Source organism: Coenobita brevimanus, chromosome 91 (genome assembly GCF_032717465.1).
Source record: "Coenobita brevimanus isolate Jiangsu-jjx chromosome 91, ASM3271746v2, whole genome shotgun sequence".
NCBI lineage: Eukaryota > Metazoa > Arthropoda > Malacostraca > Decapoda > Coenobitidae > Coenobita > Coenobita brevimanus.
The window spans coordinates 11,567,846-11,588,349 of NC_137044.1; the positions used below are offsets into that span (position 1 = coordinate 11,567,846).

Below are 20,504 nucleotides of genomic sequence, written 5' to 3' on the forward strand. Positions count from 1 at the left end.
AAGTGTGCATACTAATGCCGCCATGTTGTTGTTGTTCTTGTCCCGCCAGTCCGCACACTACAGACCGTCGCTGTGGAGTACGAGAGCTACCTGCCTTTTTTGTGCAACTTCCCCCCGCCTCCTACCTGCCATGGCCCGTCCCGACCCACCAATGAAGCGCTCTAAGCAGTATGGCGTCAAGAAGCTGCCGCCGTTGTCGTACAGTCAACGTTTGGAGCTCATTCGTTGTATTGAGAAGGGAGAGAAGTTTTCAAAGCTGGCGAAAGAGTTTGGGAAGAATGAGTGCTGAGAGGTTCTAAGTTCTTCCCAACACCACCCCACTCCATTCACTTACGCAACTTCATCATAGGATTAAGGTGAGATCCCATAACATTGCTTATTTCTATTTAATACATGCACTGAATATTCCAAAATTTGTATGTTTGTGTTTGATGGTGCCTAGATGGGCGTAGGTAGGGTGCTGTGGGGGTGGGTTGGCCGAAGTCCAGACCCAAATTAATTTTTCACATAAGGGTTATTATTCATAAATCACGGAATTCGTAAATCACAGCAGTGGTCCAGACCCAAAGTGCTGCGATATACGAGGATTGAGTGTATATATCATCATCATCATCAGTCGTTTGAGTATCCACTGCAGGACCGGCTTATCCCAACCGAAGTCGGGATGATACAGCCAATGTATCTCTACCAAGTGGCTTAGGTTGTCTGGTAGAGTGTATGTAGTGAGAAGTGCTTGTAAGTGTAATTATAGTGTTGGAGTGGCTTTGGATGTGTGTGTAGTCTGTGAACCAAGTGTAATCAGCCCACGCAAGCCGGCTGGGTGCAAGCATACGTTACAGTAAGCGACACTGGTTCAACCACAGCACTCCTTATGTCCGCCAATGCAGTACGTGGCCAGGTGAACACTCCCAAAGTTTATTACCCTGGTGGGGCATGAACCCTGGTTCACCCGTGTTCGAAACACACACTCTACCACTGTACCACAGAGGCTCCTATCTATCTATCTATCTATCTATATGTATATATATATATATATATATATATATATATATATATATATATATATATATATATATATATATATGATATTTTAACTATAAATAGTAAGTGAGTCACTCACTATCCACACACTGGCTTTAGTGGTACCTTCAGGTGACAGTATGGTGAATGACCTGCCAGATGATTTCTTGTCCTGAAAAAATCCATTTACCACACTGGGTGATACCCTCATAACTAAATTGGCATATGGTGGTCTAGTGGGTTTGGCATTCCAGCCAAATGTAGCCCATAAGAGACTACATCTGAGGAGTGATTGGGGTTTATTGCTTTCATAATACTGATTACTCTAGTCTCTGTAATTGTCTGACATGATCTGGGTGCTCCTGATGCACCATTAAAGGATTGAGTATGAATGTGTGCATTTATATACTGTATGTACATACTGTACATATACAGTATACACCATATAAATGAAATTTCAGATGCCATACTGATGCTGTGGGATGAAGTTTCAAAACAGTTTAAATAGTGATAAAGATTTTGAAGTAAGTACTGGAACAATTTCATGATACATTGGGAGCAAATAATAATGAAAGCATTCAACATAGTAACACCCAGATGCATTTTCACAGCAGCAAGGAATATGTTTGACATTTTAATCCATAAAAGAATCTGCATAATGTAATCAGTATTTTTGGGTTAAATTTTACTAAAAATTGAATTTCCATGAAAGTGGAATTTCTCTGATGTAAAGTTGCAGTAACAAACACTTACACCTTTATAAAATTTGAACAATCGTTATCATCACTACTGTATACTGTGGTATTTAATTAAAGTTATTTTTTTGTTATGACAGAGGTGCCGGATTGCAAACTTTTATACTGTACTGTACTGTATGGCTGCAGTGTGAAGGAAGCATAGTACAATACTTATAAGGACGTAGAGTTAATTTCTGTATTTCATGTATGCTATACTTTGTAAATACGTTACATTAAATATAGAGTGTAAGCTCTACTCTAATTTCACTTGACTGGTGTCAGAAGTGCTTTTGATGCCTGATATCTGTTATTTTCAGTGTTTGTCAGGTTATATAATTGAACTTTGGTTTTCACCTATAAAGTTGCCTTGGACCACTTTTGAAATATTTTCGTGACCTACAGTTTAATAATTACTGAAAATGGAAAAGTTTGAAAACCAGAACAAAATGCAATAGAGTATGCAAGGGATTAATCATCCCCGAGCTAGGCAACTGTGGCCATACAGCCCCACTAGGTTACAGGAGCGTGCTACCACTCCCGGCAATGGTGACCCGTCAGAGGCTCAGACTCGCAACCTCGCGATTACGAGTCGGGCGCTCTACCTCTGAGCCACCGCGCACCCTACAGTGTGCAAGGGTGAAACCAGATGTGTGTAGTTGACGGTGAGGCTTAGAGAGTCATTGTCATACCGTACATGTGAAGTGCAGTATTAGACATCTGCTTTGTGGTGATACATTTTAAACCCAAACCAGTTTCAGCAGTTGGTTTATGAGACTAAAGTCATTGAAACATGAGAAAGGTGCCTTTTTTTCTTGATTTATTATGTGTTTTTTCATACTCTTAGTATATTTTTCCAATGCCTAAAGAAGAGCAGCTCGGCTTGCCATGAGTTACTGTATACACAATCGTGGTGGTGCTTAAAGAACTATCTTGGCTTTCCATAGAGTCAAGTAGTTAGTTGTTAAAACTGCTGTGTTCACAAAAGGTAGCCAAAAATCCTCTTTGTATGTGCAAAGGCAAGGGACCCGAGTAAATGGCTACCCATGAAACTATGACCACCATGGAATAAACATAAAACCACCCATGTGACATCACATTAAGCTGCCAACTTCTGTCTTTGTGTACAGTATATTTGAATTCTTTCTCTTTCCAATAGTCCCTACTTATCTCCCTTGGACATTCAAATTAATTTGAATGTGGTAAATTAATTGAACGTAATAAGTTAACGTATCAGTTTGTTTATTGTTGAAAAATGTGTGTGGATTGTAGAGGGTAGATAGGATTAGAAATTAAGTGATTTGTGAAAGTGTGAAGTACAGTAAAGTAATGCATTCTAAACAGTAGATTAACAGAGAGCATGCTTAGATGATGTGGTCATACAGAAAGAATGAGTATAAAGAAGGTGGTGGATATAATGTATGTGACTGAATTTGAAGGTGGGAGGAGGCATGGTAGACCAAGAATGTAGATAGATGTGGTAAATGAGTGCATGAGAAAGCGATGCGTGGAGGTTGTTGAGAGTAGTCAACTGACAAGGGGCTGAGCTGGTTGGATGAGTTTTGTATGAAAGAGTGCAAGACAAGGGTTTGGCATCACGTGTTCAACGTGATGGCTGTTGGAATGGCTGTCTGATAGATGATGATATATAGGCATTGAATTGACTTTCTGATAGATGATGATGGGTATGTGTGGAAAGGCATGCCTGTTGAGGCAGAGTAAGGATTTGGGGAGCTTGAAAAGTAAGTGAATGAATGTGTGGCCCATTTCATTGTGCATGTTGCCCTAGTTGGAGTAACAGGTTGATCATGTAATATCAGGGAAAGTTTGCTGTCATTTACCCTAAATGGTCTGGACTGTAGCAACCTAGATTCAGTCCTACACATCAGAGGGGACAAAATGGGTTGAGTTGTCACTGTTTTATCCTCCTAGCCCTTGAAGCAAAGCCTTAAAAATTTTTTACTGGTGTGGGATGTTTGGAGTATTAAAGACTTACTGGTCAGATTTTATAGGGTACCTTATACCCTTCATGTTGGTGATATATTCATGCACAATGGGAAGGGGCATTAGGCTGAGCACAGTATACTTGCATACTTTTCCCAGCTCTGTTTGAGGTTGTGTCTTCAGATGTGGTGCCAGGATACAAAACCCTCTCCCTTCTCAGTTCCTAACCTGATTGGTTGGACTTTACTGGATGAGGAGAGCCTTAATTGATAATAAATATCCTGAACAGATTTAACAGTATGGCACTTGAAATGGCCTGAATGGGCCAGAACACCTAATTGAGCTGGTAGGGATGTGGAGTGACTGAAATTATAACTAGGCTGACTGTTCTGTAAGTCTGTCTATGTTATCTATAGCAAGACACTTTCAGAATGGGTCACCACAAACTAACTGCCTCCATGTCACCTTATCCACCAGCAAGCTGCCCTATCTCCAACTCGCACCACTCTTCCTCAGATACCTGTCCACCCTACCCCTGTCTTGTCCTCATCCTCCCCCTCCCCCCTCTCCTTCCATTACATTTCATGCACTGTCCTGGTTAATTCCATTCTCTCCGCAGGGCCAACCCATCTCAGGACACATCTGATGCTTTCCAGCACATCTCCATCAACATCACAATGCTCCTTACTTATTTGTTTGCTTGTCATTCCATGTAACTCCCCATGCAGGAAATTATAGAGCTATTTCAACTGTCAGTGTTCTCACAGTTGCACAAAGCAGGTATGCAGTTGGTGAATATGCTTGTAGTGAATTGGCATAGTCAAAACTTTGTCTTCCAGACCAAGAATATGATCAGCTTTTGACCAAGTGGTGTGATACTGTATAAAAATTTATATTGCACTTAGGATAATACTGTCTATGCATGTAAATATTCTGAGATATGGTCATTTACCTGTGTGCTGAAAATAGGGTAACAGTTCCAGCTTTAACTTACACTTTTTTATTTGTAAGATAATCGTAACACTAGTTCACAAAAAACTCAATATAAACAGTCCTTGCATAACCCAATCTTTGATTTAAATATATTTCTTGACTGGTTCTTCCAGTCCAGGCATACACCAACCACCTACAGTTTCAGTTATGATGGTGATAACATGATCCTAGTAAATTTCCCAACTGAAGCTCATAAGCACATTCATTCAAAATAAATGCTGTTTAAATTTTTATGGTAAAACTCATATACTCCAAGTTCTATTCTAATGTGAGTTCACAGGAGAATTTTTTTGCAAGTAACACAAATAAACAACTTCAATGGAAATCTAGTTCATTCAGTCCAACGGTGTGTACACTCTGTGTTGCAGCATACATAGTACAATCTCATCTCATCTTCAGCTCTCCTGGTTTGAGCCTGGAAGAACACAGCATCACGAGAGTTGCAGCGTGGGCAAGGATGGTCATCTGTGCGAGGCAAGGTGGGGTCCTTGAAAAGAAAAGGATAACAGCTAAAATTAAGGAGGAAGGAAGCAAGGAGTGCCAAGAAAGAGGTGCAAAGATATGGTAAGGAGTGTGAGGAAGCATGGTACTGAAGTTGATGAGGCTATGGAACTGACAGGGCATTAAGTTAGCTGAAAGTAGCATGTCTGTAAAAACAGTCGAAATGTGTTTGGGATCCCTTTCTAAATTTGATACACAAATTATATGTGTGATGGTTAGCCTTGAGGCAAATTCAGGATTCTGGGAGCTTGAATGATTGTGTGACCCATACTGATGATAGTTTTCCCACTTTTATGGTTGGGCTTGTGAGGTGAAGCCAAGATTCCGGGGGGGTTCAAAGAACTGTGTGCCTTATTTCATTGGACATGATTGCAGGCAGCACAGTTAGAGGCACTGTATTAACAAAAACAATGCACAGAGAACAGGAACACAAAATTCATATGCAAAAGATGAGTGGACACGTGGTGAGGTAACCCATACAATAAGAAAAAGAATAAAATTGAGAAATACAGTATATGCTGAAAGGTGGGATGAAATAAAAGCAATACAGATGAAACAGGGTACACAAATGGAACTTTTCATGTTGCTGCTATCATGGATAACTTACGACAGTATGTGAACATGATTTCAGGCAATATACTGTATTCATTTCACTATAGTAATGGTGCATTTATGTACTTGCTTTTTATTATCACAAGTTTCAGTACCTACCTGTATAACTTCAGGGTTAATGTGTCGCAGTTCATCAATCTCATGCATGAGTTTATTGACATAAATGCAGTTGTTTTCTGTTGGCATCTTGTAATCGCAGTTTCGGCAGGCATAGAGCAGGATCTTGTTCTCCTGTAAACAATATTCATTTATACTAATTATATGCAATAAATACTATTCTGAACCACTCTAGCCTCACTGTATCTAACTGATTTTCTTCATCTTTGTCTTACTTAATTTTGAAACTTGACCCTTCCGTGGCCGCCAGCGTCAAACAATGTTTTACCATAGCGTGGCTACCGATGTCAATGCAGTGTGACCTGCAGAAAACTACAAAAATTTTGGGAAGGGAACGGAGGTCTGGGAGATGTTGACACAGACCTACCCTAGCCTCTAAGCCACTCAAACAGTCAGTACCTATCATGACTCGGTCATGAGTGAATTTGTCTCTTGCTACCCTCAAGTGTGAGTATAAGTTTGTTTTGTTTCATTTTTGAAGGCTCCAACATGCTTGCATTGTCAGCCTTGGTCACCTAATGATGGTTTTCCATGCTACTCAATCTCTGGCAGCTTCCCTATTTAGTCCCTTATCCCTAGGGTCACAATGACCTCATCCCAGGTCTTTTTTTGGTCTACCTCTTGCCACCCTACCCCTAACATTAACTATTCTCACTCTCTACAACCAATCTTCATCCCTCATCCTCTCCACATGCCCAAACCATCTCAATCTGCCCCTCCTCATCACAACACCAATACACTATAGCTTCATCCAACCTCAATTCTTCCATCTTAAACCTAGCCCCCACAAGATCTTGCACTCAAGGACACATTGCACATCCACCTAATCATTGTCATTTCTGTATGTTTGAGCAGCCTGTGAATATCCTCTTCCTTTACTGCCCAGGTCTCACTACCATACAGCATTACACTCCAAACCCATGCTGCATACAAAGATACCTTACCACATAGGGAGAGCCCTCTCCGTGTCAGGAGAGGCAACAGCTCCCTGAACTTCTTCCAACCACTCCTCACCCTAGCCACAGAGCTAGCTCCAGCCCTACCTCACAGCACATACTGTCTTCCAAATAACAAAACTCTTCCACACACTCAAGAGACTCACCAGCAAGTTCAGTCCTTTCACGCCTGACAATCTCCACCTGCTCTCCCCAACACACCGCACTCATGAAATCAGCATTATCTCGCAGTCTACCTCTAATACCACCACATCTCTTATGCACCCATGTATAACAAACACTGCAGAAGATGGAATAACAGTACTTCCCATGCCCTTGTGGCAGATTGCACATGGCCACTCTCCCTCTTCTTTGGCAGTACTGCCATTAACCCTAAATATCATCACTTGTTTTATCTGCATTTATTCTTAAGCCCTTGTGCCCTAAACCATCTTTCCATTTCCTAAATCCTTCCTCTGCCTCCCTTTCATTCTCTGCAGTCAACACCAAATCATCAGCATACAACATCTCCCATGGGAGTCCATTTCTGAAGTCACGTGAGAGGGCTTCAAGTACTGTACCATGATAAACAGCAAGGGACTCAAAAGTGACCCCTGATGCGCACCAACATTCATGGAACACTCATCAATCAAACCTCCATTCGCTCTTACCTGGGTGCTAACACACAAATACATGGCCATAACCACCCTAACCAGCCACTCCTCAATCCCAAGCTTTCTCATTGCCAACTTCACCACCTCTCGTGAGACTGTCAGAGGCCTTCTCCAAGTCAACAAAAACAAAATATGATTCCTTTTCTGTCCTAAAAGAGCATCTGATCAATATTCACTCTTTCTCTAATCACACCTTCTAGAACTCTCTCCATTACCTTCATTAACTGATCTAAATGATTTATACTTCTATAATTTCCTCTTTCCAGGGCATCACCCTTCCCCTTGTACACATTTACAACTACACTCTTCAGCCAATCATCTGGGACAACACATTCATATATAATCATATTTATCAGGTCAGTGACTAACCTCACTCCTGTATTACCTGATGCCTTCAATATTTCAGCAGTCAACCCAGACACACCTGCTGCCTTCCCAACCTGCATCTTGCCTATTGCCTCACTCACAATAGCAGCGTCAATCAAAGACCAAGGGCCAAACACTGGATCTGCTAGCTCCAAACCTTGCCTGTCCCAATCAAACTCTTCATTCAACAACTGGCTATAATGCTTTCTCCATAAGTCTTTTAAATCTCCACTGTTCACCACTACCCTTCCTTTATCATTCTTCACACACTGCTCACCTATAATATCCCGAATCTCCCTTTTCACCTGATTTGCCACTTTAAATCCCTGCTATCATATTCTTCCATTCCATAAAAAAAATTTACATCAGTGTCATCAAAACACTGCTGAATGACAAATTGACATGGTACCCCTAGTACTCAGCAATAAAGTGCACCTCAGCATGATCCTTGTTTCTCAATGGCATTTTCCAAGCAGAAATAAGGATTCACACTGTATTCTGGTCAACCTGTATTTCGTGATCCCTTGTGTAAAAGAGGTGTCTCCTAATATAAAAATGTTTAGCAGAAGCCAGAATAAAATACAGTCAAAAGGGATGGGAAATGTTTCCCCGAGCTAGACCTCATTAGGTCATAATTGCCCTGCTATGCGACAGGACTGCACTACTCCTGGCATAGCAGCTACCGGGCGTGGCTCAGACTCACAACACCCCAGTCCCGAGTCAGACGCTCTACCACTGAGTCACCCAGTCCCCAAATATACCAGTGGATTAATTATCTGAAGAAGACCAATAGTTAAAAGTAAATGCAACTAATATAACCCAATCATACTACAGATACTGTACTTTACTCACAGAGGGGGAACTGCATTTCACAAAGGCCTACAACAGGTACAAAACCACAGTATAATAACTAAATACAGTAACTTCTCAAATAACGTGAGGGCTATGTTCCTGGAGAGGTCGCGTTATCTAAAAACGCATTATTTAAACATAATTTTCCCATAAGAAACAATGGTAATATTGGGGGTTATGTTCCTGGACTCTGGAAAAGTCTACCCATTTGGGAAGTTATGCTACTCTAAACTTAAAAGCAACAATATTAATCTGATCAGCTAGTCAGGTCAGGTGCAGGGAAGGGGATGAGTCTGTTATGATGTGGTAGGGGTAAATCAGCTCTGCTGTCGGGCCCTGCTGCGGATGTCACTGATTGCATTGCGCAGTTGAACCTTGTGCGGTGTGGTGCGGTGAGGATCTGTCCATTCTCCCCTTTGGGGCTAAAATGCGAATGAATGTGTTTGAATGGATGAGTAAACGGGGAGTGTGTCGTTCTGTCTCGGCTACCTCCCTTTCCTTGGGGGAAGCAGCCTAGGTATATAGATAGATAGATAGATTAATTTGAATGACAAGGCATGTAAAAAACAAAAACAGTATATCTGGGAAGAAGCAAACAACATTTGAGCCCTAGTTGGGCCAAAGCGTTGTTTACTTCTCCCCAAATACATACAGTACTGTTTTCATTTTTTACATGGATTTTCTTTCAATTTTGCTTCTTTCACGGCATTGTGAAAGTTCCTCAACATTATTAATGCATTAGTAGGTCATAGAAACAATACAGTAAAAGCAACTTTTTCATTATGGTAAGTAGGTCACTAACAATAACAACACATAGCATCACTTCATCTACGCATCACTCGTCGTCTGCTGCTGTTCCTCCTCACCTCGCTCCCCTCCTCTCTCTGTTGTCCCTCCTCGCTCTGCTGTCCTGATATGTAAAGACTTCTATCTATCTATCTATTGCCAGACGCCTCAATCCCGTTTGGGGTGGCCACAAACAAATCGCCTCCAAGTCGCCCTGTCCCCCGCCATTTCACTCCCCTGCTCCCAACTCACACCCCCCTCTCTCATATACCTCTCCACCCCATCCCTCCATCTCATCCTCGGCCTCCCCCTCCCTCTTCCCCCCTCCACCTCACTCACATACACTCTCTTCGTCAGTCTTTCACCCTCCATCCTCTCCACATGGCCAAACCACCTCAGTGTGTTCCTCATAACGCTTCCTATCACATCCACATCCACACCACAGCACTCCTTTATATCCTCATTCGTCAGCCTGTCTCACCATGTGACTCCACAGGCTCCTCTTAAATAACTCATTTGCACTGCTCTCACTCTTGACTTGTGTCCTTCCAACAGCGTCCAAGCTTCACTTCCGTACGTTAGAGTTGGTATCACAATACTGTCATGTAGTAACTTTTTCACTTCAATGCTCACTTCCCTGTTTCTTATCACTGCTTTCAAAGAACCAGCAACCTTTCTTCCCTGTTGTACCCTTTCACGCACTTCACCCTCCAAACCTCCATCCTTACTCATCACACTACCCAAGTACTTAAACGTACTCACATTTTCCAATTCCTCACCATCCAACCTCGCTGTACATTCACTGACTTCACCTCTCTCAAAGACCATCACTTTACTCTTCTCTACATTCACCTTTAGATTCCGTTTCTTACACACACTCCCAAACTCATCCACCAAGCCTTGCAGCTCCCCTTAAGACTTAATTTACCATAATGAAACAGATACAATATACATACATACATATATATTGTGGTAGGTGGGGGCGCTCACCATTCACTCACTCAATGTAGTGCTGCTCTCGGGTGTCTGCCCTGTCCTCTCCTCCATCCTTCTTTCCTTCCATCTTCTTCTATCTTTCTTTCCTTCATTCTTTCCTCGTCCTTCTGCCTACAGGTGACTTTACACTCCCTATTCTGTCTTTCATCCCTTCATTCTTTCCTCTTTCTTCTGCCTATGGGTGAATCTACACTAAGTGACAAGCCAAATGGTTTCCTGTACACCAGGAAACTATTTACTACGTTGGGTGGTAGCTATATAACCAAATGTTGGCGCCTGGTAGTTTAGTAGGTAATTATTGTGCTCCAATCAGATTGAGCCAGTGAAGGTTTATATCCAAGGGGTGGTTGGGGTTTATTCCTCATGTAATGCCACTCAGGGATGAGTGAGGTTGGTCACTCTCATCTTAAATGTCAGGACCAACTGCCAAGCCCCGGGCTCCTACGCTCCTCATGGGGCAATGTAGGATTGGATGATGGATGGCTGGATGGAAATATATACATATATATATATATACATATATTTTTTTTTTTCAACTGAATATATTACATCGTCCCTGAGACGGTCTACCATCTCAGGACTGTCCAAGGTGTGCGCGGCAAGTTTGAAAACATCACGTACATGTAAGGTCGCGTTAATTCGAGAAACCCTTGTTAGCTAAACAAGTCTCCTCAAATATTTGCTCGTGTTAAAACGAAAACGCGCTGTTTAAACTCGCGTTAGTTGAGAGGTTACTGTATATTAATTTAAATGGGTATGTACTGATGACCAGTGTAAACCAGAACTTCAGTCAAAATGAGCAACTTTCCTATCCAATCCAGTAACCACAGACCACAACAGAAAGTAAAGGTAAAGGCACTGCGAGTAGAAGGAAATCATGTCCCTCCCCCCCCCCATATTCTCTGTATGTACCTAGATATCTAATCCCTGCAGGGGTGGCCTCATCCTTTTTTCCATCTGAAATTGGGGTGAGGTAGGATCCAGAATCAGGGAAAGACAAAAGTACAGTATGAAAGTTGAAGTGCTATAAACAGCATTCCAGGCAATATGGGCCCATCATTCACATATTCAACAAAGATTATTAACCAATGGATTGCGTAATTACCTTTTTTTTATCCTACCTCGTGGTGTGCAATTTTTTTTTTTTTTTTTTTAACGATAAATATCCAGGGCATCATCTGGTGGAAAAAAAAAAAAAATCTCTGTCTTTGTGTAGGGCCATGCGTAGGTTTACATACAGAAGTAGTAAAAAAAAAAAAAAAAAATGATTATTATAAACTTGAAGATAAACATCCAGGGCATTGTCTGGTAAAACAATATATATATATATATATATATCCGTCTTTGCCTAGCACCATGCGTAAGTTTGCATAAGGGCCGAGTTGTTTATAGTGATGCACAGCCTGAGCTGTGGCTTGCAATGCGACGCTACCCAGCCTGAGCTGTGGCTTGCAATGCAACGCTATCCTGCCTGAGCTGTGGCTTGCAATCCACGGGTTAAGAGTAATATGGAAAAAAAAAAAAAAAAGTTAACCAGTCCCATCTCACCCCCTCCAGGACTGTGGGGTCTGGGGACAGGCTACCATAAACTGGAGTATTTAGCTATGCCATAAGAGGCTAGACCTATACCCCTGGCAACATATTATATGACAGAATAATCAGCATTCATCTCCTGAATTCTAACTTTTTAAACAACCATTTCCTGCCAAGTTCTCTACAAAGGGATCAAGAGGCATCTTGACAAAAGGTAATACTGCAAAATGGAAACTGTACATAACCAAACATTTCTAAGCAATGCAGACTGTCACTTACCGGGATGTATGTTTTTCATAAGGATCAGACTAAAAAAAAATATAGCTTGAGTACTGATACTGGAAGCATACTATTATGTCATATACAAGATAACAGTGCACTGTAAATACCAGTTTAAAGCTTATTTGATATGCCTGTCACCCTTTGGATTTAAACCAGTGTATGTGTGTGTCTGTGCAGGGGGGGGGGGCAATTACCACCTCTGACAGAATTCTTCACTGCTAAACTACCGAGCCAATTAACAGGAACTAATGTTGGAAAATAAAAACTGTCCAAAGCTGGAATGTTCTCATGTAAAACAATAAACAAGGAAATTGTTTTTTATAAGAAATCATACCAGTATATCACCACTGTGAAGTTACAAAAGTAAGCCATTCTTGGAGAAGCATTTTCAGTACAGAATACAGTATTTCACAAAAATAAGATCACCTTATGCTTTTAGCTACTCAGAAGTCACTGCAGCAAACAAGTCACTCTATAGCAGTAAGAAAATATTAGCTATGACACACCTTGTCTTCCTTGGGATATAGCATGTTGTTACATTCCTGGCAGAACCGGATACCAATAAATCCAGGTCCCTCTGCAGCACCCTTGGCAGCAAGACTCATGGTTTCTGTAGACTTAAAAGTAATCTGTTAACTCAGGCCACTACTACTATCATCCTAACCTAACCCAACAAGAGGTTTGTCCCCTAAGACCTACTTTAACCTGTAGGATTGCTACCTAACCTAACCCATCCTCATCAACCTGACAGACCACCACCCAGCATCATGCCTATTTCCCTGATAATTATTTTCAGCACAATTGTCATAAACTAATTGCACAAAGTGACACTTCTGTTAAAATCATTATTAGTCAACAGCAATAGGGGGGGGGGAATACAATAAAATCATCAGCATGGATCAAATTATTGACAACGTCCAAGAAATGTCCACCCGCGCAGTAAGGGCTGTTCATTTTGACTGAACACTACTACAAAACTTCAACTGCACAGTTAGACCTGACTGCACTGACCAAATTCCACGTATAACGTATAACAAATCAAACAGCCTAACCCTCAACTGACAGGTAATGGTACGTGAGACCACTCTTAAGCCCTCCCTCCTTAATTTAAAAAAAAAAAAAAAAAAGTGTACTTACGATTTTTTACGTTTTGAAAAGTGAGTTATTGGAGACTGTACTGAAGGCTGCTTTAATCCTTTGGTTGTAGGAAGTCTATGCGAATCCCAAGCCGAATGCGTTCATTTGCTGGTACCAGAATAAAATCGATATTTACACGTTCTCAAACTAAAGGAAAACTACAGACGGCATACCACTAGTGCCTCGTTTCTTGGGCAAACCTCATTCCAAGTGCAAGTTCTCTGGAGCCAAGTACAGATTCTTTTTATTAGAACACACTACAGCGTTTTTCCAACATCGGGTTAACGTACACCCCTTCACTATCGGGTTGTTACTGAGCTCTATAATATGCAAGGGCAATCTCCGCAGCAAACCTGAGTTCGGTCGCCATATTGAAACACCGCACTCATCGCCTCCACCATGGACCGTGGTAATGCATTTGGAACACTGTTCTTAGCTTGCTTTCTCTAGTCTCTGTTTCGCTGTTGCATCCGTAAGCTGCACAGTAGACCATGGCACTACATTTTCCGGATCCCTTGGCTGATCTCAAAAGGCGCAGGTGTTAGGACATGGCGCATAAATATGGCTGTCCTGGGCCCCTGGCGGTGGGCACAAAAACTATGCGGCTCTACCCTTGAGAAAGCCCCTGAGAGGGGCTTTTAACTCAGTCACTCAGTGGGTACAGTCGAGGCCATCGGAGCCAAAGTGACGATGTCACAGTACCATGGCAACGATTTGCTGGTTCTAAACACATCCGACATTTCGGTTTTTACAATATCGTTGTTTGTTGCTTTATTCTGAGAGAAACGAAACCAGTGTGAGTGCGAAAACCACTATGAATTTCTAGTGGTGTATTTGGGAAAGTTGAGGTTAGCCTCAAAGAAAGTCAGCAAAACTATTATAGTGTCTGGAATGTGTTCGAGTTAACCCCCTTTTTTTTTTTTTTTTTTTTTTTTCGTAATGTACTTTTCGTTATATTATGGTTAATATTTAATATATTGCCGGCAGAAATGGTTTATGCAGTGCCATTATTAATGAGATTTTCTTAATTCGACTTAATACCGGAAAGGAGTCTTTAAAACTGCTTGTCCATCTCACAGTAAAAGATATATTATATACTGGAAAATGGAATAAATATGGCAGTGAAATAAATATGGCAAAAAGATTTCCAGGACTCAGAAAACATATAAAGAAGGCAAATATATGCCTGAACGAGTTAGATCTTAGGAACTGAGTTTAGGAAATTGTGCACTTGGAATGACTGACTCTTTCCTGGGGTTGTAGGCTAAATATTAGTGCAGAATGTTAGAAAAGTTTTAAGGGCGATATGGTCACTGAGTAAACACCAGAGTACATGAGTTTCAGCAGTACTTGTTTCAGAGTTGAACAAAACTACATAGTAAAGTCTGCCTTCCTGAACATGAATATGAACATTATCACCTGCGACGCCCTATCAACAGCATCAAGAAAAATTTTCCATCGCACACTATTAACCAACCATCAATCATCCAATCCTATATTGCCCCATGAGGAGCGTAAAAGCCCGGGTTGGTCCTGACATTTAAGGTGAAAGTGACCAGCCTCACTCATCCCTGAATGGCATTACGTGAGCAACAAACCCCAACTGCCCCTCGGATATAAACCTACACAGGCTCAGTCCGATTGGAGCGCCTTATAATTACCTACTAAACCAGTAGGTTCTTGGTTATATGGTTGCCACTCGGCGTAGTAAATGGTTTCTTGTGTACAGGAAACCATTCGGCTTTAGTGTATAGTCACCCAACCATTTGGCTTACTACTTAGTGTAGAGTCATAGACGGAAGGAAGAGGAAAGAACAAAGGAAAGAAAGACAGGAAAGGTTAAGTCACCCGTAGGCAAAAAGAAGAGGAAAGAAAGAAGGTAAGAAACACAGAAGAGGAAGGAAGGAAGAGAGGAAAGGGCAGACACCCAAGCAGCTCTACATCGAGTGAGTGGACGGTGAGCGCTCCCACCTGCCACATGCACCATTAACATTTAAGGTTTTACCGCTGCCCGGGTCTGTATGCCTGGCATTAAGGTCTAGTAGAATGGTTCTCTGTTCAAATATGCACGTGGGAAGGGCGTCCGCATGAAAGCAACTAGCACGAACGTACAGTATATATTCATTGTAAGATGAAGTATACTGTCAATATGTAAGCATACAACTATATATTCCGTTTCATTGTGGACACCTTTTTCTAGGAATATAACAGGGAGACTAGACTTACCATACATTGCCAAGCCCCTGGAATTTACCTCTTCTTGATCAACGGGAAAACACTAATCTCTTGGGTGGTGCACATCACGTCCTACCTTCTGTAGGGGCCACTATAAGGTTTATGGACTATAACGTAAGAGTGTAGGTCAGTAAAGAGAGTCCGTAAGTCGTTTACATTCCACGTCAGAAAGGTATAAGCAGAGCTAATCATTGGACTGCACTTTCCCTTCTACCCGCTCCATCCTCGTCATCTGTTGTTCGATCCTCCCTTCAACGACCTTTACAAGCTGAGCACGGAGGGCTGTCCTAGTTTTTCTTTCTGCACGAGCCCCCTCCATGTCCCTGTGATCGCCTGTTGGCTCCTTTCCTTCGCCATGATCTGGGGGAGTGGAAACCTCAGACATGCCTCACGTTGCTACAGATTCGTCGTTTTCTATGTTAGACTAGACAAAGAAGTCTTCTTGCGCAGCAGACGCTCTCGGTGAAGTCTCCGGGATAGATCCTGTACTGCCGAGTGGAGGTCACTAATGACATCCCATAGGTGTTGATTTTGCTGGAAGCACCATCTGGAGGCTGACTTGCCGAGGACTAGACAAGGTGTACTGGTGGCTGATTGTGCACAGGTGCAGCAGTGTGTTTTTTCCAGCTGTGGGAAGTGCGAGTCCTGTAGACAGGCCTCCCAAACACTGGTCTGTGGCAGCGGTGTAGGCTAGGTGCTACGTGGGCTTGAGACATTGGGCCGTGGTGCCAGGATGTTCCGTGGTTTTGGGGGACACAGCGACGAATGGGCTTTGTGTTCCCCGCCACAGTTGCTTTATTTGGGTTTGAAGTGTTCACCTCTCATGATTCTTTCTCGACAAGTGTTACCTTCGTACCTCCCAGCACAAAAACGACACCTGTATGCTGCACTACACTTCCATGACAGGTGTCCCCACCTGCCGCAGCGGTAGCAGAGGTCAGGCTCCGAGACACAGCGTGCAACTCTCCTATATCCTAGTGTCCAGATGAATACTTTCTCTGGAATCTCTTCCTCTAAGGGTACGGCCACACCGAACGCAATGCCTGTCCAAACAGGAAGTGGCAGCCTCGCGGGCGACAGATAGTCAGAAGCCGTTCATCGGTGCAGACATGCCTGGGGATGTCGCCAGGCAATGCGTAACGTTTTGGAACTAATGGATCTCACAGCGACGAGTGTGAAGGGTGAGCTGGGCGACAATAAATCACCCCGCTCAGTCAGCGTGGCTACCCACAGGATGTAGTGAGTTTTATCGTGTCACCTCATCCCTCCCCGCTTAAGTCTCCTCGATCGTAGCGTTCGGTGTGGCTTTACCCTAACAGAGCAATAAGCTGTGGTCTCGGATCTCCGCAACCAGCTCTTCATCCACAGGACATTTTCCGGTGTCTAGAGATCCTCCACCGCCCAGCAGACAGGAACATTATAGGTAATAACCTTGGTCTGCAGGCGGCTGTTGACAACTTCTAAGACTATGCCATCAAATCCATCACTAGAAAAAAAAAAAAAAAAAAAAAAAGCATGGCCAGCTCTAACTGTGACATACGGATGTGTCTTACTTTCTATGAAAAGGATCTCAAATTCAGGAAACCGCGTTGCAACAGAATTGGTCCACTTTGGCTTTTTGTGAGAGGGAGAGCTCGCAATCGGTGGGGAAATTCAGTTTCACTCTGGCTTCACGAGTTTGCTTCAGCTCATCACATTCCATGTCACGTTCAGTACGTGGTGCATCGCCGCCCTCACCCGTGCGCTGGCATTTGCCCCTGTACGTATCATTCGCGACACATGGTGCAGCTTGTTCCATGCCACCAGTACTGCCATCCGTGGTCGATTCTGGTGTTTGGGATTGTTTCTGCCCTTCCCTGGCACTCTCCGAGGTCAAGAGACTATCACAGACACCAGTTTGTCCCATGATGCTGCAGATGTGATCAGAGGGGCGAGGCCCGCGGTGTTTGCGGTGACGTATCGGCACACACCCACACCCTTTGGCCTCTCGGCACACACTGAGGTAGTATTGCTACTCCAGAATTTAAAAAACTGGGTTACTGATTAAAAAACTAAGATAGAAAAAAAAAAACAAGATGAGTGTCACATTTGGGAAACATCTTTTTCATCTGCTTGGGAAAAAAACCTTCCGTGTTTTGCCATCAATGCTGATAACAATAACTCCGTACAGGATTATGCACTTATCCTGAGGACCTTCCATTGGTTTCTTGGTGAAATGTTGAATATTCGCACAGTTATTCTTTGCTTCAAAATTTTCTATATTGTATATATAGCTTGTTGGCTCATTAATCTTATTTTGATGCAGTTCATCAGGTTGGAATCACATACCTTGCAGTGCACAATAATTTTGTCATGAGGATCATATTAGTCTCTTAACTCAGGATCAGTTAACTACTCATTATTAAAAGTTTGGTGGTAGGCCTACCATACCTCTGTCCCCCTTTTTGGTGGTGTTTTATCACCACTGCTGCTAGGGTTGACTGAGTCACTCTACAGCAAACTGAACGGACAAGGATAATCCACCTAAACAGGCGGCAACTGGACCTCACGAACCTGTCCGTATCCCACGCTCCCTCTCTTCGGTCCACTTTTATTGATGAAAGGTTCAGATTCATGACTCATATATTGCTGTTTAGCAATCTTCGTATATAATATTGTGTCGTGTCTATTTAAATATCTATTTATCTATACTGCTTCCTTCAAAGAAAGGGAGGTAGCTGAGACAGGACGTCACACAAGTTACTCATCCACAAACACACACATTTATTCATATCTTAGCCCCAAGGAGAGAAGGGACAGATTCTCACTGCACCACACTGCATGAGGATCAACTGCGCAGTGCATTCAGCGACACCTGTAGCAAAGCCTGACAGCAGAGCTGGTTTACCCCTGGCACATGGTAATGGACCCATCCCTTAAGGGCGCGTCCACACGTGTACTCAAACATATGTTGGCAACGCAGCTGGCAACATGTTTGGGAACATGTTTGCAACAGTACTTGGACAGATGTATGCAAACATGTTTCAGTGCAACTTCGAACACTGGCAGCAAAAGCGATGGGATAAATGTGTCCATTCCAGGCGGGTGAGACTTCATCATGATGTTGCCAACATGATCTGGACGCTGCTGTTCCCAGCGTGTTTGCAGCGTGTTCGTCAGTTTGTTGCATACATGTTGCCAGCACTTGTTTGAAATTGCGCACACGTGTGGACGCGCACTTACCCGCACCTGACATGATCAGCTGATCAGACCAAAAGCGGGAGAATACTCCCTCAGGCCCGCGTCACCATTTATTCATTTACAATCTCTCTCTCTGGTCATTCCTGTCACGCGCAGCCACTTTTCCTTACTCAACAGACATCCCTCTCGCTTCTAATTCTCTCTTTACACTGTCTATCCATCCTATTTGTGGTCTTCCTCTTAGCCTTACATCTCTCACATCCAATCCAGTTATCTTTTTCACCAGCTGCTTTTCATTCATTCTCTTCATATGCCCACACCATCGCAACACTCTCTGCTCAACTCGATCAGCCATCTCCTGCATAACTCCAGTTCTCGTCTGCACGCCATCATTTCTCACTTGATCCATGCGCGTCCCTTTACACATACTACTCAGACACCTCATTCTTGTTACATTCAAACTTTTCCTCTCTGCTACACCCATATTCCATGCTTCAGCCCCATACAATGCAGTCGATACAACTACATCGTCATACAGCCTTCCCTTTGCATCTCTTCTAAGCGAATGACATCTAAACACTTTTTTCACTCCTCCCAGCACCTTTTGTACTTCATTCATTCTAAACTTCACTTCTGCATCTATTCTTCCATCCACAGCAACATGTGGCCCTAAATACTTAAGACACTCTACCTCCTCGAGCAATTCACCATCTAATATACACTAGCACTAGCCGTGTGTGTGTGTGTGTGTGTGTGTGTGTGTGTGTGTGTGTGTTTTGGGCAGCCGAAACTACACATTCAAATCGCACCAAAATTGGCACAAAAATCACAAAATAATCGCTGATGTAAAAAAAAACAAAAAAAAAAACAAAATATTGGTCCCATCGCTATTGAAAAACTTTTACTATATTTAATGAGAGATCACATTTTGACCAAAAAACGCTGCTCCCGGAGCCAGGCATAGGATCTCCGCAGAATTTTTTGCCCGGAGGTAGAACTAAAATAAACTGTAGTAGTAGCCATGTGTCCGTGTGTGTACTTCGGACTTGCATTTGGACAATTTGGATTCTATTCCCGAAGCTGCAAAGAACACGATCAATTGGTTAGCTGCAAAAAATCCAAGTGACAACGTTACACTAGAACAGCACATAAACGCGAGAGCCCTCCGCAGGAGCAAGTGCGAGGGGTCTGTAGGGCCCACGAGCACTTGTTCAAAACTCTGTTCATCCTCCTTCCAACCACAAACCTCGTACACTTCATCATTTTACTCTTAGTCCCATTTGCTCACAATTTTCTCTTCACACACCCTTCCAAACTCTATCGTCTTAATCTCTCCTCCGAATCAGTCACCAGTGCAGCAGCATCCGCAAACAGCAGCTGATTCAGGTTCCATTCTCTACCATCAGCATTCACCAGACTCAAACCTCTACCTAACATTCTTGCATTCACCTCCCGTACAACATCATCCACGTAAATATTAAGTATCCTAAGTATCCAAGGCGACATCACACATCCCTGCCACATCCCCACTCTCTCGGGAAACCAATCACTCAGAGTACTTCCCACTCTTACACACGCTCTACTATTTACATAAAAACTTTTCACTC

At 42.8% G+C, this 20,504-nt stretch overlaps 1 protein-coding gene across 2 annotated transcripts; it reads right to left on the reverse strand.

The window, feature by feature from the left end:
• Positions 1–4,711: 4,711 nt before the first annotated feature.
• Polr2I (RNA polymerase II subunit RpII15) lies at positions 4,712–14,051 on the reverse strand. 2 transcript variants are annotated; one of them, XM_080281865.1, is made up of 4 exons: positions 13,483–14,051; positions 12,852–12,955; positions 5,904–6,035; positions 4,712–5,178 (listed from the first exon to the last, which is right to left on the reverse strand). In XM_080281865.1, the coding sequence occupies exons 2-4, from the start codon at positions 12,948–12,950 to the stop codon at positions 5,023–5,025; spliced, it is 387 nt and encodes a 128-aa protein (XP_080137991.1). In that variant the 5' UTR covers positions 12,951–12,955; positions 13,483–14,051; the 3' UTR covers positions 4,712–5,022. The 2 variants fall into 2 exon arrangements, with proteins under 2 accessions (XP_080137991.1, XP_080137990.1); XM_080281864.1 differs by having other exon boundaries at positions 12,852–12,962.
• Between the last annotated feature and the right edge of the window lie 6,453 nt (positions 14,052–20,504).

Coding starts and splice junctions, on each gene's coding strand:
- Polr2I (XM_080281865.1), bottom strand. CDS start 12,950: ATGAGTCTTGCTGCCAAGGGTGCTGCAGAGGGACCTGGATTTATTGGT. Junction 6,036..12,851: donor TATATCCCAAGGAAGACAAG/GTGTGTCATAGC, acceptor TATTGTTTACAG/GAGAACAAGATCCTGCTCTA. Junction 5,179..5,903: donor TTAACCCTGAAGTTATACAG/GTAGGTACTGAA, acceptor TTTCTTTTCAAG/GACCCCACCTTGCCTCGCAC.